General features: G+C 43.7%; 1 protein-coding gene across 1 annotated transcript in view; it reads right to left on the bottom strand.

The window, feature by feature from the left end:
* Nucleotides 1-13,304: 13,304 nt before the first annotated feature.
* LOC126259594 (discoidin domain-containing receptor tyrosine kinase B-like) overlaps nt 13,305-24,110 on the bottom strand; it is a 416,947-nt gene continuing 406,141 nt past the window's right edge. The window contains exon 17 of the mRNA XM_049956504.1: nt 13,305-19,377. Within this exon, the coding sequence (XP_049812461.1) occupies nt 19,054-19,377 (324 nt within the window). The 3' untranslated portion in view covers nt 13,305-19,053. The remainder of the gene's footprint in view (nt 19,378-24,110) is intronic.

Genomic DNA, 24,110 nt, shown 5'->3' with positions numbered 1-24,110 from the left:
ACGTGTAACTAGTGTATGCAATTTTTTTTCTTTTGTTGATTTTGTTTTGTATTTAGACATTGCCGTGTAAAGTTTATTACAACGCAATTTATGAATGTCAGATTACTTGTTCTGTGTTTGGACGGTGAGCTATTTAAAATTTCACGAGTACAGTTAGTATTTCTTTTATTTGTCATAGAATTAGTGAAGTTTGGATTACTCCTAAAAATAACGGAGATCCCGGTAACCAAGCAAATTTTTATCTCACCATTATTTTTGATTTGTATGATGTAATGTTTTATTTGTCATGTGGATTGTTGTAAATTTGTATGTGTACGTTACTCCGGATTATGGAGAGTACAATAATGCAACAAATGTGTCAATAATTTGGTAAAGTAACAACATTTGGTCGTCTATTTGAGGTCACCAGGGGCTAAGGTCTCCTCCTGGTTATTCTGATGACTTGCTATGTTTGTTCTAATACAGTTTTCTTAAAAAAATGTTCGGAACTACCCTCGCATTGAAAGGATAGTACCGTGCCATTTTTTTCCGCATGCGTAGCCGGTGGTGAAAGGGTACAGTACCGCCCGACATTGAAAATAGGTACAACATACTTCATTATTTTTGTCAGAACAACACATTTTTTTTTGTAAAATAACTCAATATCAATTAATACAGCGAAGCCGGATACCAGTGTGGGAAAGAATGACAATTTATTTATTTAATTGATCACATGTGCACTCCCACAAAATAAATCCCTACATCCAGTTTGGTGAGATCTGTGAAATGAATGAATGTATGGTCATCTGCTAACTGCAGATAGTGAATGTGAATATATGATCATCTTTGAGACGATCCTTTGGCCACCTTTGGTGGGACCAAAGAGATGAAATTTACCTGAGCTTTGAGCGCCTGAAATGTGGCTGACCAATATGGTAGCAAGGTGCTCCCCCACTTCGACAGAGGTGTGAGAGGACCTGAAGAACGGCCATGTTTCAGCACTCTGCCGCTGGATCTTGTGCTGTTAAGACCTTTTTTAGTTGTGCTCCGTAATGACAAAAAGAGTGGAGACATGGTATGCATGTGGAATATTTAAGAGTAGTTTGAAATAATAATTTCTCTATTTCAGGAACTGAAGTGGGGAGAATTAAGTGTCAGGCAGGTAATATTAATGGGATTGTAGTAATCTTCGGAAGTGACCAACGGTCACAATGAAACCACATGTAGCAATAAGTTGAAATACTTCTGTGCGCTTAGGTTAAGCTGAATTACTAGCGTGTGTACAATAAGTTTAAATATTTAAGAAATAGCGTGTGTACCATAAGTTGAAATATTTAAGAAATGGCGTGTGCAGGACTTGAAATTAGAGACAAGTACTTCCACGTGGTGAGTACTGTGTGAGTCTCAAACTGTGTAACAGACAAAAGATAAAGAGAAGTAATCGTCCATGTTATCAGTTGAGGACTCGCGTGTGTGATGAATACGTTCTTAATATTACTTTGCGTGATATGATTCCGTGTGACGCTAGATTCAAACTCTGAGAGAGAAGCAAGGTGAGTCGGCCGTCTATCCAGCAACGCCACTTGGCTTGCATTGCACAGGAAGACGTGCATATATCTCCAGAGTTCATAGTAGGAAAGTAGAATTACGAAGTGGGGCAGTGTCGTGTGAAACTGGGATAAATATTAATTGAAGTGGGAAAGCTGAAAGTGATAGTGTTGTGACTATTTAGTGTTTTGTATTTCATATTGTAGTGTGATGTATGTCATGTAATTTGGGTATGTGTGGTTTGCATGGGAGAGTAGCAAGGTAGTTTCAAAAGATTAGTGGGTTATGCTTGTTCCTTCTGTACCGCTAGATCTGGAGGAAAGTTTCGTGATGATGATTGTGAGAGTCGAAGTGTGAGATATAATAAAAGATCCACCATCCTATCCAGAAAGTGCACTGTAGCGTTAAATAATTACGAGACCATAATATAGAGATTCACCAATGTAAAGCCATGCCCACTGGGCGGAATTTCTCATGTGTTATTGTTGTAGGTTATAAAATTTGTGTGTTTAGGTTAGAGAATTTATCGGAATGAATAAGATAGTGAAAAGAAAAATATTGGTGGACTTTTCCTTCGAATTGTATGTTGTCATAATGTCCCGAATTTATAATGTGTGCGCCATTCATATTCAGTGTGGTGGCCACTTGTTGACAAAAGCCGTTAAATAAAAAAAGAAAGAAAATGTGGTATTGCCAGTGCGTAGTGTACAGTCAGAGTTCTGCAAATTACTGATAGTCAGATGCGTGTTTCCGTTGCGTATTAATCATATAGGAGGATAACTTGTAACTTAAGTGTGAGTACTAGAGTTCATGTTACTCGATAAATAATAATGAATCCACTCGCTTTGCAGACCACTCATCTTGCAGGCCTGACTGCTTGATGCCACAGTATGAGCAAGGCATGTGGGTGCCTCTCACTATGTGAGTGTGTATTTACATAATGTTTCACTTACATTTTCCTTTTAATCATCTTCAGCACTGTCAAACACTATATACTGAGTTGCCACTGTCACTGTAATTGTTTCACTGTTTTACCAGCTGTAAAGACAAATATGACAGGCAGTGGAAGTGTAAACAACAAGATAGCTGACAGTGGAACAGTTGAAGGTTTTCGTGGCGGTTGTTCTGTATCTTTCAGAGGTGTCTGTGATTTTTTTTTTCTTTTTTTTCTTTTCTGTGTGTGTGTGTGTGTGTGTAATTCCTTGAGGGCAGAGAACAGAGCACTATCGCAGAGAGCTGTGTAGTCATTTACCACTTGTTTGCCTTCCACTGTGGCTTTTTATATCTGATAGTTTTCTTCACTTATTCGTTTTTCTGGGGGGTTGTTGCTGCATTTGAGAATTTTCAAATCTGTGTCGATGTTTGTTGGGTTATGCTTCTTGTCCATGAGGTCTTCAGCAAATGTGGAATGACAGCTGTTACATTTTAATGCTCTTCTGTGGTCTGTGTATCTGGTATTAAAGCGGGCCGCGGTGGCCGAGCGGTTCTTGGCGCTTCAGTCCGGAACCGCGTGACTGCTACGGTCGCAGGTTCGAATCTTGCCTTGGGCATGGATGTGTGTGATGTCCTTAGGTTAGTCAGGTTTAAGTAGTTCTACGTTCTAGGCGACTGATGACCTCAGATGTTAAGGCCCATGGTGCTCAGAGCCATTTGGTATTAAAGTTTCTGCTTGTCTGCCCTATATAAACTGGTTTGCAGTCCTGGCATGTTAGTTGGTTTGTGTTTGTCCGAGCTTGTGTTGATTGTCCTTAGTTTTCTCTGTGTTGAGTTGTCTGTTCTGTAGGCTAGTTTCGCTCGTTGTTTTTTGACTATGTTGCCTATTCTGTGGACTGCTTTCTTGTTGTAGGTGAGAGTGAACCACCTGTTTGTCATTGTGGGTGTTTCCTGTTCAAGTGTGCTCATGAGTGGATTCTGTGTGTTTGTAAGTTGATGAGGAGGCTTTTGTTTTTGTGTGTTGGGTGTCCTTCTTAATTTTATTTTAATTTTGTGGCTCAGTTTACCTATAATGTTTTGTGTCATATCCATTCTCTGCTGCTATTTGTCTGATTGTTTGCAATTCATTCTTGTAGTTGTTTTCAGTGAGTGCGGTTTCATTCAGTCTGCGTAGCATATATTGGAAGCCGGCTAGTTTATGTGTAATCGGATGATTAATTAGAGTCTTTGTGTATGGCTGTACTGGGGGTGGTCACTTTTCTGAATTTAGAGAATTGGTGTTGGTTGTTGTGTCTGTATGTTGTGAGTTCAAGGAAGTTTAAACTTTTGTCGTGTTCTGTTTCTATGGTGAATTTTATTTTTGTGTGTACTTCGTTTATGTCACTGTGGAGTTGTTAGATGCGACTTGCTGTTTCATCTATAATGCATGTGATGTCATCTACATAACTTTATCCGGCACTGTTTGGGTCTTGTTTCGAATATTTTATTTTCAATGTGATTGAGAAATATGTTGGCTAGGAGCCCACTGATTGGTGACCCCAATGGAGGCCCGTCTTCTTGTGTGTAGAACTGATTGTCAATTGAGAAATAGCTTTGCTCTATGATTAGTTTTAGAATGCTAGCTACTTCTTTTATGTGGGGTTCCTCCGTCTGTTCTCGTGTTAAGAAGAGAGAGTGGTTTTCCCAGCTTATGAATGTTGTCACTTCTGCACAAGCTGACCCTCACGGTACGTTCAAGCTACTGCCAGCTCGCCCATGGCACCTCGCTGTCGCCGGGTGCCTTACGCTGTGTTTCAGACCGAGACGGCGATACCGGGAAAATCCACTTCTCCAATTTTCTTGTTGTAAAAGCTCGTAGTGGTATATAAGACTATGTCACGCCGTTGTGTGTATTTTTGCCTTAAAGGCTTTACTTACCTTGTGCAGAAAATAAGTAGAATGTGCATTTCGTATTTGGAAGTAGAACAGAAGAATAATTTAATCAAAGATGAGACTTTGCGGTTGATGGACTGTAATAAAAGCTTACAACAATGTACTTAATTCCTTTCTAGTTGGAGATGAAAGACAGCAGATGCTAAATAATGTAATTACTTTTATGACTAGAAAAATCCAACTCGGCAACGTTGGATTATACTCGACAATCATCTGCTATGGTTTTACACTGGGCCACGTTTACATTATAAAAGGCAATCCATATCGTACAACTAGTAGAATGTGAATTTCGTACTTAGAACTAGAAGAGAAGAACAAATTAATCTAAGATGAGACTTTGACGTTGATGGACGGTAAGAAAACCTTATAACAATTTACTTAATTCCTTTCTAGTTGGAGATGGAAAATATAATTTCCTTTAAAAATGTTACTATGCTGTCAGAAACAGCAAAGGACTTAGAAGAGCAGTTGAACGGAATGGACAGTGTCTTGACTGGAGGGTATAAGATGAACATCAACAAAAGCAAGACGAGGATAATGGAATTTATTCAAATTAAATCGGGTGACGCTGAGGGAATTAGATTACGAAATGAGACACTTAAAGTAGTAACGGAGTTTTGCTATTTAGGGAGCAAAAAAACTGATGATGGTCGAAGTAGAGAGGACTGGCAATGGCAAGGAAAGCGTTTCTGAAGAAGAAAAATTTGTTAACATCGAGTATAGATTTAAGTGTCAGGAAGTCGTTTCTGAAAGTATTTGTATGGAGTGTAGCTATGTATGGAAGTGAAACATGGACGATAAATAGTTTGGACAAGAAGAGAATAGAAGCTTTCGAAATGTGGTGCCACAGAAGAATGCTGAAGATTAGATGGGTAGGTCACATAACTAGCGAGGAGGTATTGAATAGAATTGGGGAGCAGAGGAGTTTGTGGCACAACTTGACAAAAAAAAGGACCGGTTGGTAGGACATGTTTTGAGGCATCAAGGGATCACAAATTTAGCATTGGAGGGCAGCGTGGAGGGTAAAAATCGTAGAGGGAGACCAAGAGATGAATACACTAAGCAGATTCAGAAGGATGTAGGTTGCAGTAGGTACTGGGAGACGAAGAAGCTTGCACAGGGTAGAGTGGCATTGAGAGCTGCATCAAACCAGTCTCAGGACTGAAGACCACAACAACAACAACTATGTCTACGATTGAATAATCGCAAGATGTCCATATCTGAGCTTTTCATTTTTGTAGTTCTTGTGAAGCCTAGTAGCGAAAGCTGTAAATAATAACATGCTTTAGGTCAACCCTATCTCAGCTTTCAATGAACTGTGCATAGCTCCTACAAATAGTATTTATTTTAGAAAATTAATGTAATGAAACCGAGGTTAAGTTAAACTGCCTTTTTGATTATGAAAGCAAAAACGGCTGAAATAAACGTCTGTTTAAAACTGTCACTCTTAGTCGCCGTTACTGAACTGTTTTCGAAGCTCGCAACAAACAAAACTGTCTGCGCTTAGGCTCCGAAAAACGGTGCACAACGAAAAGCAGTCATTATTTGGCTAGAATGGTTAAAGATATGGAGATTTGACCCAAAACTATGAAAATAATTTTGGTGCACGATTGAAAGAAGGTCTGCTGACTGTAAGATAACATTTCGTCAGTTTCTTATCTTCATCTGTTTCCTGTACTACACCTGCTACGTATGATGCTGATATTCTACCAAAAAAAGGAAAATGATAAATTAGTCGAAACGGAGGAAGCAATTTCCAGCACTTATTACACGTAATATTATGCCACATTAAGAGGGCCGGTCGGGGTGGCCGAGCGGTTCTAGGCGCTACAGTCTGGAACCGCGCGAGCGCTACAGTCGCAGGTTCGAATCCTGCCTCGGGCATGGATGTGTGTGATGTCCTTAGGTTAGTTAGGTTTAAATAGTTCTACGTTCTAGGGGACTGATGACCTTAGAAGTTAAGTCCCATAGTGCCCAGAGACATTTGAGACTCTGAGACTCTGATGCTCAGCATGCCTTGAGTCCCACATAGCTTTGCACCCAAGAAAAGGCTTAAATAAGTACCTCTTTACAATTGGCGCATGTAGTTCTCGCTCTGAAATTGTTTCATAAGCTCACAACAAACACCGTCTGTGTATGGTGGTTTGATTCGTAGTATATTGTGGAAATGCCGCAGTTTAAAAAGGAATTTCTTGCAATACATCATCTTAGAATATTTCTCAAGTGTGTGGCATCCATACGAAATAGGAATATAGGTGGATATTAAAGATGAAAAGATGGGTAACACCAGTCGTCGCATGTTTGGTTGATCCACTAGACGGCCACACTGAAATGCACAGAAACCTTAGCTGGCATATGCTTGAAGCAGACCAGCTATTTCTCGTAAGACTCCGTATAAAGTTTCAAGCATAAATGTCACCTGAGTCATCTAGGACGGTAGACTGAGGTGGCAAGTCATGGGATAGAGACACGAACATACACAGATTGCAGTGGTATCGCGTACGTGAGGTGTAAGAGGGCAGTGCATTGGGAGAGCTGTCACTTCCACTCAGGTGAGTCACGTGACGACGTTTCCGACGTGACTATGGCCACACGACGGGAACTGACAGACTCTGAACGCGGAACGGTAGTTGGAGCTAGTCACATGGGACATTCCATTTCGGAAATCGTTAGGTAATCCAATATTCCGAGATCTAATGTGTCAAGAGTGTACCAAAAGTACCATATTTCATTATTACCTCTCACCACAGGAAACGCAGTGGCCGATGGCATTCACTTAACGACCGAGAGCAGCAACGTTTCCGTACAGTTATCGGTGCTAATAGACACTGCGAGAAACAGTCGCAGAAATCAGTGAGGGTCCTACGACTTGGCAGAAAATCCCAAGAAATTTTGGTCTTATGTCAAAGCGGTAGGTGGATCAAAACAAAATGTCCAGACAAAAAAAAAAATGGTTCAAATGGCTCTGAGCACTATGGGACTTAACTTCTGAGGTCATCAGTCCCCTAGACTTAGAACTACTTAAACCTAACTAACCTAAGGACATCACATACATCCATGCCCGAGGCAGGATTCGGAACTGCGACCGTAGCGGTCGCGCGGTTCCGGACTGTAGCGCCTAGAACCACTCGGCCACCCAAAATGTCCAGACACTCTGTGACCAAAATGGTACTGAAACAGAGGATGACAGACTAAAGGCCGAAATACTAAATGTCTTTTTCGAAAGCTGTTTCACAGAGGAAGACTGCACTGTATTTCCTTCTATAGATTGTCGCACGGATGAGAAACTGGTAGATATCGAAATAGATAGAGCGATAGAAAACCAATTAAAATCGCTCGAAAGAGGAAACGCCGCTGGACCTTCTAGCAGCGGTGTACCGTAGGTCTCTAGAAGAGCGTAGCGTTCCAAAGGATTGGAAAAGGGCACAGGTCATCCCCGTTTTCAAGAATGGACGTCGAACAGATGTGCAGAACTATAGACCTATATCTCTAACGTCGATCCGTTGTAGAATTTTGGAACCCGTATTATGTTCGAGTATAATGACTTTTCTGGAGACTAGAAATCTACTCTGTAGGAGTCAGTATGGGTTTCGAAAAAGACGATCATGTGAAACCCAGCTCGCACTATTCGTCCATGAGACTCAGAGGGCCATAGACACGGGTTCCCAGGTAGATGCCGTGTTTCTTGACTTCCGCAAGGCGTTTGATACAGTTCCACACAGTCGTTTAATGAATCAAGTAAGAGCATGTGGACTATCAGACCAATTGTGTGATTGAATTGAAGAGTTCCTAGATAACAGCACGCATCATGTCATTCTCAATGGAGAGAAGTCTTCCGAAGTAAGAGTGATTTCAGGTGTGTCGCTAGGGAGTGTCGTAGGACCGTTGCTACTCACAATATACACTCCTGGAAATGGAAAAAAGAACACATTGACACCGGTGTGTCAGACCCACCATACCTGCTCCGGACACTGCGAGAGGGCTGTACAAGCAATGATCACACGCACGGCACAGCGGACACACCTGGAACCGCGGTGTTGGCCGTCGAATGGCGCTAGCTGCGCAGCATTTGTGCACCGCCGCCGCCAGTGTCAGCCAGTTTGCCGTGGCATACGGAGCTCCATCGCAGTCTTTAACACTGGTAGCATGCCGCTACAGCGTGGACGTGAACCGTATGTGCAGTTGACGGACTTTGAGCGAGGGCGTATAGTGGGCATGCGGGAGGCCGGGTGGACGTACCGCCGAATTGCTCAACACGTGGGGCGTGAGGTCTCCACAGTACATCGATGTTGTCGCCAGTGGTCGGCGGAAGGTGCACGTGCCCGTCGACCTGGGACCGGACCGCAGCGACGCACGGATGCACGCCAAGACCGTAGGATCCTACGCAGTGCCGTAGGGGACCGCACCGCCACTTCCCAGCAAATTAGGGACACTGTTGCTCCTGGGGTATCGGCGAGGACCATTCGCAACCGTCTCCATGAAGCTGGGCTACGGTCCCGCACACCGTTAGGCCGTCTTCCGCTCACGCCCCAACATCGTGCAGCCCGCCTCCAGTGGTGTCGCGACAGGCGTGAATGGAGGGACGAATGGAGACGTGTCGTCTTCAGCGATGAGAGTCGCTTCTGCCTTGGTGCCAATGATGGTCGTATGCGTGTTTGGCGCCGTGCAGGTGAGCGCCACAATCAGGACTGCATACGACCGAGGCACACAGGGCCAACAGCCGGCATCATGGTGTGGGGAGCGATCTCCTACACTGGCCGTACACCACTGGTGATCGTCGAGGGGACACTGAATAGTGCACGGTACATCCAAACCGTCATCGAACCCATCCTTCTACCATTCCTAGACCGGCAAGGGAACTTGCTGTTCCAACAGGACAATGCACGTCCGCATGTATCCCGTGCCACCCAACGTGCTCTAGAAGGTGTAAGTCAACTACCCTGGCCAGCAAGATCTCCGGATCTGTCCCCCATTGAGCATGTTTGGGACTGGATGAAGCGTCGTCTCACGCGGTTTGCACGTCCAGCACGAACGCTGGTCCAACTGAGGCGCCAGGTGGAAATGACATGGCAAGCCGTTCCACAGGACTACATCCAGCATCTCTACGATCGTCTCCATGGGAGAATAGCAGCCTGCATTGCTGCGAAAGGTGGATATACACTGTACTAGTGCCGACATTGTGCATGCTCTGTTGCCTGTGTCTATGTGCCTGTGGTTCTGTCAGTGTGATCATGTGATGTATCTGACGCCAGGAATGTGTCAATAAAGTTTCCCCTTCCTGGGACAATGAATTCACGGTGTTCTTATTTCAATTTCCAGGAGTGTATATATATATAAATGACCTTGTGGATAACATCGGAAGTTCACTGAGACTTTTTGCGGATGTTGCTGTAGTATATCGAGAGGTTGTAACAGTGGAAAACTGTACTGAAATGCAGGAGGATCTGCAACGAATTGACGCATGGTGCAGGGAATGGCAACTGAATCTCAATGTAGACAAGTGTAATGTGCAGCGAATACATAGAAAGAAAGATCCTTTATCATTTAGTTACAATATGGCAAGTCAGCAACTGGGAGCAGTTAATTCCATAAATTATCTGGGAGTAGGCATTAGGAGTGATTTAAAATCGAATGACCATATAAAACTAATCGTCGGTAAAGGACATGCCAGACAGATTCATTGGAAGAATTCTAAGGGAATGCAGTACGAAAAGAAAGGAAGTAGGTTACAGTACACTTGTTCGCCAACTGCTTGAACACTGCTCACCGGTGTGGGATCCGTACCAGATAGGAGGAGGAGAAGCTTAGTGTTTAACGTCCCGTCGACAACGAGGTCATTAGAGACGGAGCGCAAGCTCGGCTGAGGGAGGGATGGGGAAGGAAATCGGCCGTGCCCTTTCAAAGGAACCATCCCTGCATTTGCCTGAAGCGATTTAGGGAAATCACGGAAAACCTAAATCAGGATGGCTGGAGACGGGATTGAACCGTCGTCCTCCCCAATGCCGTACCGGATAGGGTTGATAGAAGAGATAGAGAAAATCCAATGGAGAGCAGCGCGCTTAGTTACAGGTTCATTTAGCAAGCGCGAAAGCGTTACGGAGATGGTAAACACCAGTGGAAGGCTCTGCAAGAGAGACGCTCAGTAGCTCTTTTGTTTGAAGTTTCGAGAACTTGCATTCACTGAGGAGTCAAGCAGTATGTTGCTCCCTCCTTCCTATATCTTGCGAAGAGACCATGATGATAAAATCAGAGAAATTAGAACCCACACAGAGGCATACCGACAATCTTTCTTTCCACGAACAATACGAGACTGGAATAAAAGGAGAACCGATTGAGATAATGAAAGTACCCTCCGCCACATACCCTCAGGTGGCTTGCTGTGTATGGATGTAGATGTAGATATCCGTTGGGGTACTGCGTCGGAAACTGTCGTTAGTGGGAATGGATGCAGACGTGAGACACGAGCGCCTTTGACAACAAGACGACATCGCCTGCAGCGCCTCTTCTGGGCTCGTGACGACGTCGGTTGGGCCATAGACGAATGGAAAACTGTGGCTTGGTCAGACGAGTCCCGATTTGAGTTGGTAACAGCTGATGGTAGGGTACCAGTGTGGCACATACCCCACGAACCCATGCATCCAAGTTGTCCACAGGGCACTGTGCAAGCTGGTGGTGACTCCATAATAGTGCGGGGTGTGTTTACATGGAATGGACAGCATCGTCTGGTCCAACTGAACCGATCATTGACTGGAAATGATTATGTTCGGCTATTTTGGAACCACCTGCAGCCGAACGACGATGGAATTGTCATGGATGACAATGTGCCATGTCAACAGGCCGCAACTGTTCACGATTACTTTGGAGATGCTGGACAGTTAGAACGGATAATTTTGCCACCCAGATTAGCCCCCATGAATCCCATCGAATATTTGTGGCCCATAATCGAGAGTTCAGTTCGTGCAGAAATTCCTGCACCGACAACACTTTGCTAATTATGGACGATTAAAGAGGCAGCGTGGGTCAATAATTCAACTTTCAGCGACATGTTCAGTTCATACCACTTCGAGTTACTACACTACGCTGGGCAAAAGGAGATCCGACAAGATATTTGGAGGTGTCCTATGGCTTTTGTCACCTCAGTCTCCTACAGCCTACCGCATATCTCTCCTACAGTGATTACAAAGAATAGGTTAAACTAATCACAGCGAACACAGAAGCATTTAAGAAGTCAATTTTCTCGCACTCCATATGGAAAGAACCTCTAACACCATGTGGTGCAACGAGAAGTACCCTCTGCCAGAGGCTGCCCGGCTAGCCATGCTTCCCGAACGGGAAGGCGTGCTGTTCCCGGCACGAATTCGCACGAAGGATTAGTGTCCAGGTCCGGTGTGCCGGCCAGCCTGTGGATGGTTTTGAAGGCGGTTTTCCATCTGCCTTGGTGAATGCAGGCTGGTTCCACTTATACCGTCTCAGTTACACTATGTCGGCGATTGCTGATCAAACAGTGTTTCCACGTACGCGTACACCATAATTGCTCTACCACGCGAACATTAGGGGCTACACTCGTCTGGTATGAGACGTTCGGTGGGGTTGGGGGTGGAGGGGGTTGTCCACTGGGGGCCGAACCGCACAATAACCCCGGGTTCGGTGTCGGGCGGCGCTGGTGTGAGTGGACTGGCATGGACTGTTGGGTTGTGAACCACTGAGGGCTACTACGGGACGAAGCCTCTCCGTCGTTCCTAGGCCCCCGGTTCAATACACAATACACACACACACACGCCCTCTGCCACCGATTTCACGGTAGTACGGATGTAAATAGCAATGTGGAAGTAGACGTATGGTGCGCGAGGAACCGTGTAAAGAGGTGAGGTCAAACATGGCACTGCTACGGAGACCTTCAAGCAGCCAGTCACAGTCCATGTTTCGGGACATATGACGATGGTCGGAGCTCAAAACACAAAACGCGATATCACTGCCCAGCAAGGGTAGTATCTGATGGCTCTCGATCTTCCACCATAATCGAGGCCGTCAACATGAGGTGGCAAATAAGAGGTAGCCAAAGAGGTCCAAACGTGGGTTCTACTATGCCAAGACTGCTTGGTAGCTACAACAGGAAAACACAATAATTAGCAGGAGTACAAAATTAGAAAGTATTTATTACGTAACTTTGCTGGAGTCCTTGATCAATTGGTTGAGAACTATAGAGGACGTGACTAGAATAAGCGTCACAAACCTTGCAGTGACGAGTTAATCTCTTGAATGTCGGATCCAGTGAATTTGAAAGCTAACATGGAACGGAGCTACAAAGACTTGATGGCAGCAGTGACTGAGCTGCAGACGATGACGTAACATCGGCGCTGGCTGACCAGCGAGCGCGGCTCCGAACTGTAGACTGGCACAACTGCACTACTCCCCTGCTGCACGTGAAGTGGCCTAGCGGCGCCTCGCGGAGAACATAAGTACTGCGACTGGCTGTGTACTCTTTGGCTAGCACAGCCGTTCTTCTGTTCCGTTTGTCGAGAGAATCGCATCCGGTGGATCGATCTCTCAGGCGGCGGTGTGGTCGTATGACTGACGACACCACAGTATCGAGCAGTGAACCGAGCACCAACGTTGTAGGCTAAATGGACCGGTAAAATACGGTGGGTTTGCTGTATCATCGGTCGTTCATGTCGGCGAGCAACGGGCAGCTCGGTGGCAGGATAAACATTTACGCCCACTTATAGTAACTTTAAAAATGTTAATTATGAAATATTCTGAGTGAATTCAGAAACTTAAAAAATATACACACTCTGATTGGCGAAACCTTGATCTGCACTGATTAATAACTAATTGAAAAGGATTCTGTTTAAAAGGTGTACTATTGCTTAGATGAAAGACAACAGTTTTTTCTTGTATAAAGCGATATTTAACTCATTTATGACTTTATTTTCCTATTGTTTGTGAACAGTGTAATAACAAAACAGTTTATCTTTTTATGACAGCGTATCTATTCACTCAACATAATTTGTGCTTATATTTTAATCAGACAAGAAATAAGTTTATTTAGTGTTGTACGATAAACCGTTACCTGCATGCAATGTCTCAACACTTTCTGACAGTCTCTTGGTTACTAGGAAGTCTTTGAGAGATTTCGCGTCCTTTGAGGTAGAAACCAAAAGTTAAACATGTGGCATACAATGTTACCAATTCAACAAACTGTTGAGTGCCACATTATTAAATTGATGCAGGTTTCCACAGTTCTGAAAGGTAACGCAGCATTAGATACAACACGTAATATAATTGAAATATCGTGAAAAGTCTCACTTTTCACTATGATACAGCTGCAAAAGTAACATTTCGTATTTCCATGTAATTAATATTATTCACTCTAAAACCTTTAACATCGTTGTTTATCTATATAATAGATACGTATTTTATGAGTTCCATTTTTCAGGCTCGCTATTAAAAATACTATTCACTGTGCATATATGAAGAAATTGCTACAAATTTATAATGATTCTCCACTACCAACATTGCACCACACTTTGATTTGCTACGCAACAGCACCTCAGCTTTACTGTTTGCAGACGATGCTCACGGAAATGAAAAAACAAAGATGAGCTTTATAAACATATTCAACCTTTGTTTCCTGTGAAATTTTGAAAAGAAAATTCCGGAAATATTAGTACTTTCTCACTATCCTCCTTGTAAGTTTATTACTACCACCAATGATTGAGGAAACACTTGAAAACAGTCGTCGCATTAGACTTGAATACACAGTAATGGAGAGTTGTCAGAACCTAAAGAAGTGAGTTTAAGAGATTGGAAGAAGCCTGTCACTGTAAAGTTATTTCAAGTCAGTGACGTTGACGGCACGCAGCGATGCGGTACGTACGTAAACTTAAAAGCTGTCTCAAGCAGAAAATGCTCATATCAAGTAACTGGTTTATCCGTTAAAATGTAATTGAAATGAACGCAACATTTCAGTAACTAGAAAGAACAAATTCCGTTTTGATCCAATACATAAGCAGCAGTATGGGTTGAAACGAGGAATGGGAAACTGAGGAGTGATCCGAGACTCCATCCAACTGAATAGGGGAGGTGTCTGTTGAGCGACTACATGTATAAACAAAATGCGCAGAAACGGATGGGGTGGGGGCCGTAGGTACAAAGTAGTGATTACATATCTTGTCATTACGGCTACTGTCTGTTTGCAAATAATGTCAACATTTTTTATGGTAGGAATCATACTTCGGCAACACATGAATATGGAAAACATAAAATAGTGACATGAGGTAACAAGAAAATATATGGTTAATACTTTTCAACGGAAACGGTTATTTTTCCACCTTTAGCAATGTTTGTATCTATAACTGTAGAAAATATAGTGATCCACGTGAAAGGGACCAGGAGAAAATAATTAATGAAAGAATACTTGACAGTAGACTATGCTCTAACAAAGAATGACAATCGTTTCTGAGGCCACAGGAGAGCCAGTTTGCAATACTGGTACCATGGGTTAATGGTTCTATCTTGGGGAAGTGTTAATTTCTCATACTTTTGTGAGTAATAGTGACGGCAGTAGTAGTGACAGATGTTACAAATATTATTCTTCATATTTACACTCATCTCTACTAGATATTTACAATATATTACAAAATAAACTTCTTCATACAACCAGTACAATTTTCTACAATGCATTATCAATAAATACTTCATTACAACCCTACATTTACCGTGAAAGTTTAAACATTTATCAGCTCATATTGCCACTGATTACATCGCTCTGAGGACTATATCTGTATAACGTGTAGTTTTATGTTTAGTTATTGCGTCTGAAAATTACAAGTACGACAAGTTTGTCGTTTCATAACTAGAATACTCTTTGGCCTAATAATTCAAACAAGCAATATTTACAGAAAGGCGTCAGTAACAAAATACAAAAGCCACTGAAACGAAAAACCAGACATCTGCACGGCAAAATAAATTAAGTTGTAAACTTGAAAGCCCTCCAAAATCGGTAGATGAATTTCGTAGTAAGCCATACCCGAAGTTACCAAAAATTATGTTGTACAGAGCACACATTAGGCCCAAAGTTGCAACAAAATTTTAGTGAAGCAAGCAAACCTACAAAATTTTATAACGGAATGGAGCATTCACACAATGCTGTCTGAGGCGATATTTGCACCTATTACATATTACGGTTAAGTTCTCCAGCACCTGTCGAGAGGCGTATAACTTGCCAGTGTTACTAAGCTAAGGCAGCTGTCGCTTTGTTACAGGGTTTCCTTTTTCCGTGATATTTCGGTTGCGTGAGAGCCTTCTCCTACGGACCCATCTTTTATCATGATTCGAAAAAGGTTGTTGCCGGAACTAGTAAGCAGAATTGTTGTTTTCCCTCGGAGCGAGTAATCAATAAGGGTCAAAAATCGTCTGAAAACTACTTCTGTTCTCCTTTATTGTCCTACCCACCACACATCACCATCCTTACGTTCTGTAACATGTTTGATTTGCTCTACTTGTTCTCTAAGATTCTCCAGGCTATCCAAACACCTATCACTCCCCACCAGTTCTGTCTCTCCCACCCCTTCTATAACTCTTTGTTCCTCCTACAATGGTTCATCATGTCCCCTATCCATTTCCGAGTCTGTGTATTTGTCAGTCTCCAGCTCTACCAGTACATCTTTCTCACCTTTTATTCGCCTATTCATTCTGTTCCTCTCATTTCCTTTCATCTTCTTGTACCTTTACACCGTAATCTGTAGGAAATCTTAAAGCAAATAAACACATGTCCTCGTCTGCAGTCTCTCGATTGAGGTCTGTGTGATTTTAAGACGACATCTGGATGAAACTTTAGAATAGTCTTCCACACGATGACTTATTCCTAATGCGCACAGATAACTGTGTCACAATCGACATAAAAGTTTTCTGAGTATGGTACCGCGTCATAATGTATAAAACTACTGCTGCTGGAGAAAAACCAACGTTTCGGCCAGGTTGCAGCGGCCTTCTTCAGGGTCTAATGTCACAATCATTTTAAGAAAATGATTTTCCCCCACGAGTCTTATACAAAACGATCTTCTATGACACTCCAGTGGATTTTAGTGGAAGCAACAAAAATATTGATCTTTGATGTCACTAGGCATAGTACAATGATAAATATGAATTGAGTACCCTGGAGAGCGTCACGCTTGGATGAAGACATCCTATCCTATCTTCTTTATGCGTGATGTGAATCATGTATCAGATTTAAGTGATAAATAAGAGATAACGTCAAAGGGCATCAAAATTAATCATAGGTAGAGGAAAATGATGTGGCGCGCATCGCAATACTATGTTTTTCCCCAAATTTCTAGAGAAGAGACGTAATCTTAAAGTGAATGGTTATTATTGTTCGAGAAAATATTCCCATAAAACGAGAAAAGATTTCTGATATTGTTCCACGGGTTCTGGTTTTCATTTGAATGACCTTTGTATTTGCATACTTACTGACGCAATTGACCAAATAAACTGCCTTTTCCTAACATTCACAAATTATCAATTTCATAACCATTTGTGAATTATTTACCACGTATTCACTATTTAGGCCAGTCTGAAACTGTTATATTTCCTATTCACAAATAATTTACAAATCAAAAGCACTTATCATAAATATATTCAAATACGAATTCACTCTTCAAGCTACGAAGAAGACTTATTGCTAAAACCTAAAGAACAAAATAATATATGCACTTCTGCGTAATAAAGAAAGCGTTCGAATGCAAAGTGTTAAGTAGAAAGCAGCAATACAGCTCAAATATTAACGACTGGGAATACATTAGAGAGTTAAATGATGATAATGCCACTCGTTTGCCTTGAATGAAAATAGAATCGAAGGTAATCTTGAACGAAACGAAATCAACGAAGGTAATCTTGAACGAAACGAAATCAACGAATCCTGGGAGAAGAATCTTCTAGAGATGCGTGTCTTCCAGGACAGATCAGTGAAAGAAAAAACGATTTCAGAGATGGTTGCCAGCAGGTACTCGATATAAATACGGAGGATGGAAAGGAATACTAACAATTTGAAGTTTCTCTACAGAACAGGAAATTCTACTTCCGAGGTACATTTTTAAACAGGAGCATTTCCAATGTTAACCTGAAAGTGAACAGTATTTGTTTTCAGAGCGTGTTGAAGTACAGAAGCGGCATGTCGTATCGATAACTGATAACATTGGTCCTCTAACAACACTAAAAACAACAAGAAGAGAATACTGCTCTTTAAAAGGCGATATTCTAATACATGAGTTTCCTAAGAGAAGTGCAATCTGATAACTAGTATTATTTTATCACAGATAATTGTTAATGTCATCACTGATTGTTTAAATTCTTGAAACCTAAAGCGTTATAATTTAATTTTCATATTCACTAGTCAAAGTAAGACCAATACATAATTTAACAAAATACTCACAGACTGGTTTACTTAAGTTAATGACGAAAAGAAGAAATTAATGTAAGCTTTGGTTAGGATAGGAAAAGTAGGTAGCAATGGAAAATTCACAGTTAATTTCGAGATAAAATGAACGGAACACAGGTCAGAGAAAAAGACTGAAGTTTCTGAATAGTCTACTGTAAGCGACAAGCAGACTCATTTGGATCTCTTGTGCTAAAGTGATGAATGGATTACCGTAAAGTATACTGGTTTTAAGTTTGGTTTCCACACAAACTCCTCAAGATGAAGGAGTGAATGCAAACGTTACAGCTCTTCTTACAACCAGTCTCTTCCGATTTCGGCGTTCCAAGATCGTACAGTCTTGTCTTAGCAAATAAGTTATAAAAGCAATTTCCGTTACAGGAAATAAAATCATCGGATAATTTACCGAAAAGCATCGAATAGTTATGTATAAAAGTCCTCTTCTTTCAAGTACTGCTGCTATTTTTCTCAATGCATTTACGCTGCTACTTATTATCTGGTGATAATTACGAGAGGAGTCAGATTACAGTGGTCGTGAGATAGTTTTCCGCCCGTTTCCACGGCCTGAAACACGTGTTGCATTTTGAATATATCTTAACATCACTATGTGGTGACCGAGTAGAAGGGATTACTCTTAGTCACTAGTAAAAAAAGATATGTGCATATAGTGAGTGAGTTACTACCGAAAAGTTACGAGGATTACCTTCAGAGCAAGCAATTCCTATAATTCAAGGGCTTCCAAATCTCTTTGTGAGTCCATTAGTATTAAAGTTTTCGTCCATACTTCTTCACAATGGAGAGGTGTAAGTGTTGGCATCACCGTCAAATGTTCCCTATAAGTGTTACCAGTACAAATGATTGAGTTACGGGTTCTTTGATACAAATTTCTCTTCGGCAGAACGCGAAAGTAAGACCGAAAAACTGATGAAAAGGCGCCAGATAACAAGAGGCAAGAAATTTGAAGGATCACCGCATATAGACAGTCGGAGCATGTGATACACTGTAAAGTGGTTGTGGACTAACCATTCAGCTCTGTACATCGATTCAAAACAGGTTAATCGATGGCTCAGGTCTCTCCATAGTGGGAAGCAGGAGTTCCTCAAACTTTTAGGCAGCATCTCGAATCACAGCGAGTCCAGATCTCCAGAAGAAGCACCCGAATGTAGGTCGTACAAAATGACAGCTGCGCACCAGCGTCCACAGCACTAGCAGGCCAGACGAGACGATCAGGAGGCGGCGCGGGGCACGTAGCCGAGCGTCTTGCGCTGCAGGAAGAGGTGGATCTCGCGGAAGGAGGGCCGGTGGGCGGCGTGCCGGCGGCGGCACTCGTCCAGCAGGTCCAGCACGTCGCTGGAGCAGCGCGGGGGCGGCGCCAGCGGCAGCGGCAGCGCGCACCCGTCCACGTCGCTGTCGTCGTCGCCGAGGCGCGCCAGCTCGGCCAGCACCTGCGCGTCCGACAGCGGCTCCAGCGGCCGCCGGCGCGCCAGGGTCAGCAACTCCCACAGCGTCACGCCGAACGACCACACGTCGCTCTTGGTCGTGTACTGGCCCTGCGTGACAGCACAACGAGCGTCGGTAAGCCTTCCGTATCGCTACGCGCAGAGCGCACGCGTGGAAGTAGTGTTCTTAGAATGCGGAATATTCACTACAGATGCGCCACAGGGATCTATATCCGGTCCCCTCCTGTTCCTGCCATATACACTACTGGCCATTAAAATTGCAACACCAAGAAGAAATGCAGATGATAAACGGGTATTCATTGGACAAATATATTATACTAGAACTGACATGTGATTACATTTTCACGCAATTTGGGTGCATAGATCCTGATAAATCAGTACCCAGAACAATAATAACGGCCTTCATACGCCTCGGCATTGAGTCAAACAGAGCTTGGGTGGCGTGTACAGGTACAGCTGCCCATGCAGCTTCAACACGATACCACAGTTCATCAACAGTAGTGACTGGCGTATTGTGACGAGCCAGTTGCTCGGCCACCATTGACCAGACGTTTTCAGTTGGTGAGAGATCTGGAGAATGTGCTGGCCAGGCCAGCAGTCGACCATTTTCTGTAATCAGAAAGGCCCGTAAAGGGCCTGCAACATGCGGTCGTGCATTATCCCGCTGAAATGTAGGGTTTCGCAGAGATCGAATGAAGGGTAGAGCCACGAGTCGAAACACATCTGAAATGTAACGTCCACTGTTCAAAGTGCCGTCAATGCGAACAAGAGGTGACCGAGACGTGTAACCAATGCCACCCCATACCATCACGCGGGTGATACGCCAGTATGGCGATGACTAATACACGCTTCCAATGTGCGTTCACCGCGATGTCACCAAACACGGATGCGACCATCATGATGCTGTAAACAGAACTTGGATTCATCCGAAAAAATGACGTTTTGCCATTCGTGCACCCAGGTTCGTCGTTAAGTAGACAATCTCAGGCGCTTCTGTCTGTCATGCAGCGTCAAGGGTAACCACAGCCATGGTCTCCGAGCTGATAGTCCATGCCGCTGCAAACGCTGTCCAACTGTTCGTGCACATGGTTCTTGTCTTGCAAATTTTCCCATCTGTTGACTCAGGGATCGAGACGTGGCTGCACAGTCCGTTATAGCCATGTGGATAACGTGCCTGTCATCTCGACTGCTAGTGATACGAGGCCGTTGGGATCCAGCACGGCGTTCCGTATTACCCTCCTGAACCCACCGACTCCATATTCTGCTAACAGTCACTGGATCTCGACCAACGCGAGCAGCACAACAACGCAATCGCGATAGGCTACAATCCTTTTATCAAAGTCGGAAACTTAATGGTACACATTTCTCCTCCTTACACGAAGCATCACAACAACGTTTCAACTGGCAACGCCTGTCAACTGCTGTTTGTGTATGAGAAATCGGTTGGAAACTTTCCTCATGTCAGCACGTTGTAGGTGTCTCCACCGGCGCCAACCTTGTGTGAATGCTCTGAAAGTCTAATCATTTGATATCACAGCATCTTCTTCCTGTCGGTTAAATTTCGCGTCTGTAGCACGTTATCTTCGTGGTGTAGCAATTTTAATGGCCAGTAGTGTACATGGTGTTTGACTGCAGGCAAAACAAGCAAGTAACCCTAATAAACATAGACCCAGAAACCAATGGATTCCTCAGTATTGCCGCATTACCTACCTGGCTGACGTGTTGGTGCTGGGTTTACCTTCATTTCCTGCAATATAAGGTATTCTACTATTTGCACGATACTCCTCATGTGACAGTAAGAATATGTGGTACATGCATGATGGTGCACAGGTACACTTCCATGCGTGTGTTCGGCACTACGTAGTACCAATCTCCGACATCAAGAGTACTGGTCGAGGTTCGCCAATGCCATGGCCTGCAAGTCCTCTTACTTGAAAACCGTTGGATTTTGTTCTACTAGGATATTTTTCAGCTTTGGTGAATTCCAGGGCTGTTGACCGTGTCGGTAAGCTCCAAGTATGCATTCTGGATGGTGTGTCGCGTATTGGGAACTCGCCTGAGTGCTTTTGAACGTGTACGGGTGTCGAGAAGATGTGCTCAATGTTGCGTCCACATGAATAGTGGAGATGTGGAGCACTTGTTTTTGTGTGTTTGTCCTCCACTGCACACCTGCACTTCGGGTCCTCAGGGAGTGTGTTATAACTTCATGGATGTTCATGTATTCAGTTTTAATGCATCTTGTGAGGTAAAACATTAGTTCCCGTATTCAGAATGAGATTTTCACTCTGCAGCGGAGTGTGCGCTGATACGAAACTTCCTGGAAGATTAAACCTGTGTGCTGGACTGAGACTCGAATTCGGGACCTTTATCTTTCGCGGGCAAGTGCTCTAACAACTGAGCTACCCAAGCACGAATCACGCCCCGTCCTCGCAGCTTTATTTCTGCCAGTACCTCGTCTCCTACCTTCCAAAGTTTACAGAAGCTCTCCTGCGATCAGCACATACTCTGCTGCAAAGTGAAAATCTCATTCTGGAAACATCCCCCAGGCTGTGGCTAAGCCATGTCTCCGCAATATCCTTTCTTTCAGGAGTGCTAGCCCTGCATGGTTCGCAGGAGAGCATCTGTAAAGTTTGGAAGGTAGGAGACGAGGTACTGGCGGAAGTAAAGCTGTGAGGACGGGGCGTGAGTCGTTGGTAGAGCACTTGTCCGCGAAAGGCAAAGGTTCCGAGTTCGAGTCTCGGTCCGGCACACAGTTTTAATCTGCCATGAAGTTTCAGTTCCCGTATTGTTTATTAAGAGTATTTTCTTGTTTCATTTCGACCTCTACTCACCCCTTCGATTGTACCTGTCTACATCTACATACATACTTCGCAAGCAACAGAATGACGCATTACGGGAGTGGGGCAGCGGAATTCCTAGTACCGCTATGAAATCATTTCCTTTCCTGTTCCTCGCACAAACAGAGAGACGGAAAACGACTGTCTGTATGCCTCCTTAAGAGCCCTGGTCTTTGAGGTGAAATATACGTTGGCGGCAGCAGAATAGGTCTGCAGCCCGCTTAAAATGCCAACTTCTCTCAGTAGAGGTCCGAGAATAGAACATCGACTTCCCTCCATGGATTCTGACTTGAGTTCACGAAGCACCTCCATTATATTCGCGTGTTGATCTAATCCATCCGTGACAAATCTAGGAGCCCGCCTCTGAATTGCTTCGATATCTTCCTTTAATCCGACATCGATCAGTCATGAATGGGTCGCACTAGTGTTCTATATGTGGTCTCCTAAGCAGATCATCAACACTTTCCTAAAATTCTCCCAATAAAGCGAAGCCGATTATTCGTATTCATACCACCGTTCTTACTTGAATGTTCGATTTTATACTGCTACATGTAATAATAAATGCACCGCATAAACCCTCTATCATAGATCCAAGAAAGACAAAAAATTATCTTTGTTGACGATGCAAGTATTACACTGAAGCCCCAAAGAAACTAGTACAGGCATGCGTATTCAAATAAAGAGATATGTAAAGAGGCAAAATGCCGCGCTGCGGTCGGCAATGCGTATATAAGACAACAAGTGTCTGGCGCAGTTGTTATATCGGTTACAGCTGCTACAAAGGCAGGTTATCAAGATTTAAGTGAGTCTGAACGTGGTGTTACACTGGGCGCACGAGCGATAGGTCACAGCATCTCCGAGGTAGTGATGAAGAGGGGATTTTCGTACGACCATTTCACTAGTGTACCGTAAATACCAGGAATCCGGTAAAACAGCAAATGTCCGACATCGCTGCAGCCGGAAAAATAACCTGGAAGAACGGGGCCAACGACGACTGAAGAGAATCGTTCAACGTCACAGAAGTGCAAACCTTCCGCAAATTGCTGCAGATTTCAATGATGGGCTATCAACAAGTGTCAGCCTGCTAACCATTCAACGAAACATCATCGATACGGGCTGTTGGAGGCGAAGGCCCACTCGTATACCCTTCGTGACTGCACGACACAAAGCTTTAGGCAGCACCTGGGCCCGTTAGCACCGACAATGGACTGTTGAGTGGAAACACCTTGCCTGGTAGGACGAGTGTCGTTTCAAATTGTATCGAACAGACGGACGTGTACAGATATGGAGACAGCTTCATGAATCCATGGACCCTGCATGTCAGTAGGGGAGTGTTCAAGCTGGTGGAATCTCTGTAATGGTGTGGGGCATGTACACCTGGAGTGGTATGGGACTCCTGATAGGTCTAGATACGACTTTGACAGGTGACACGTACGTAAGCATCCTGTGTGATCATCTGCGTCTATTTATGTCCATTGTGCATTTCCATTGGAAATTCCAGTAGGACAGTGCGACACCCCACAAGTCCATAATTGCCACAGAGTAGCTCCAGAAACACTTTTCTGAATTTCAACACTTCCGCTTACCACCAGACTCCCCAGAAACGAACATTACTGAGTAATCTGGGGTGCCTTGCAACGTGCAGTTCAGAAGAGACCACCAACCCCTCGTACTCTTATGGATTTATGGAGAGCGCTGTAGGATTGATGGTGTCAGTTCCCTCCAGCACTACTTCAGACGTTAGTCGAGTCCACGACACGTCGTGCTGCGGAACTTCTGCGTGCTCGCTGGGAGCCCCATACGATATTAAGCAGGTGTACCAGTTTCTTTAGGTCTTCAGTGTATTGTGGCGGCAGTAGAATCCTTCTGCAGTCAGCTTCAAATGCCGATTCCCTAACTTCTCTCAATGTGGGCCACGAAAAGAACATTGTCCTCCCTCGGTAGAATCAGACTTGAGTTCACGAGGCATCTCCGTTATATTCGCGT

The sequence above is a fragment of the Schistocerca nitens genome, chromosome 5 (assembly GCF_023898315.1).
Source record: "Schistocerca nitens isolate TAMUIC-IGC-003100 chromosome 5, iqSchNite1.1, whole genome shotgun sequence".
NCBI lineage: Eukaryota > Metazoa > Arthropoda > Insecta > Orthoptera > Acrididae > Schistocerca > Schistocerca nitens.
Note: the sequence above shows the minus strand (reverse complement) of the source record. Positions and strands in the feature narration are given on the sequence as shown.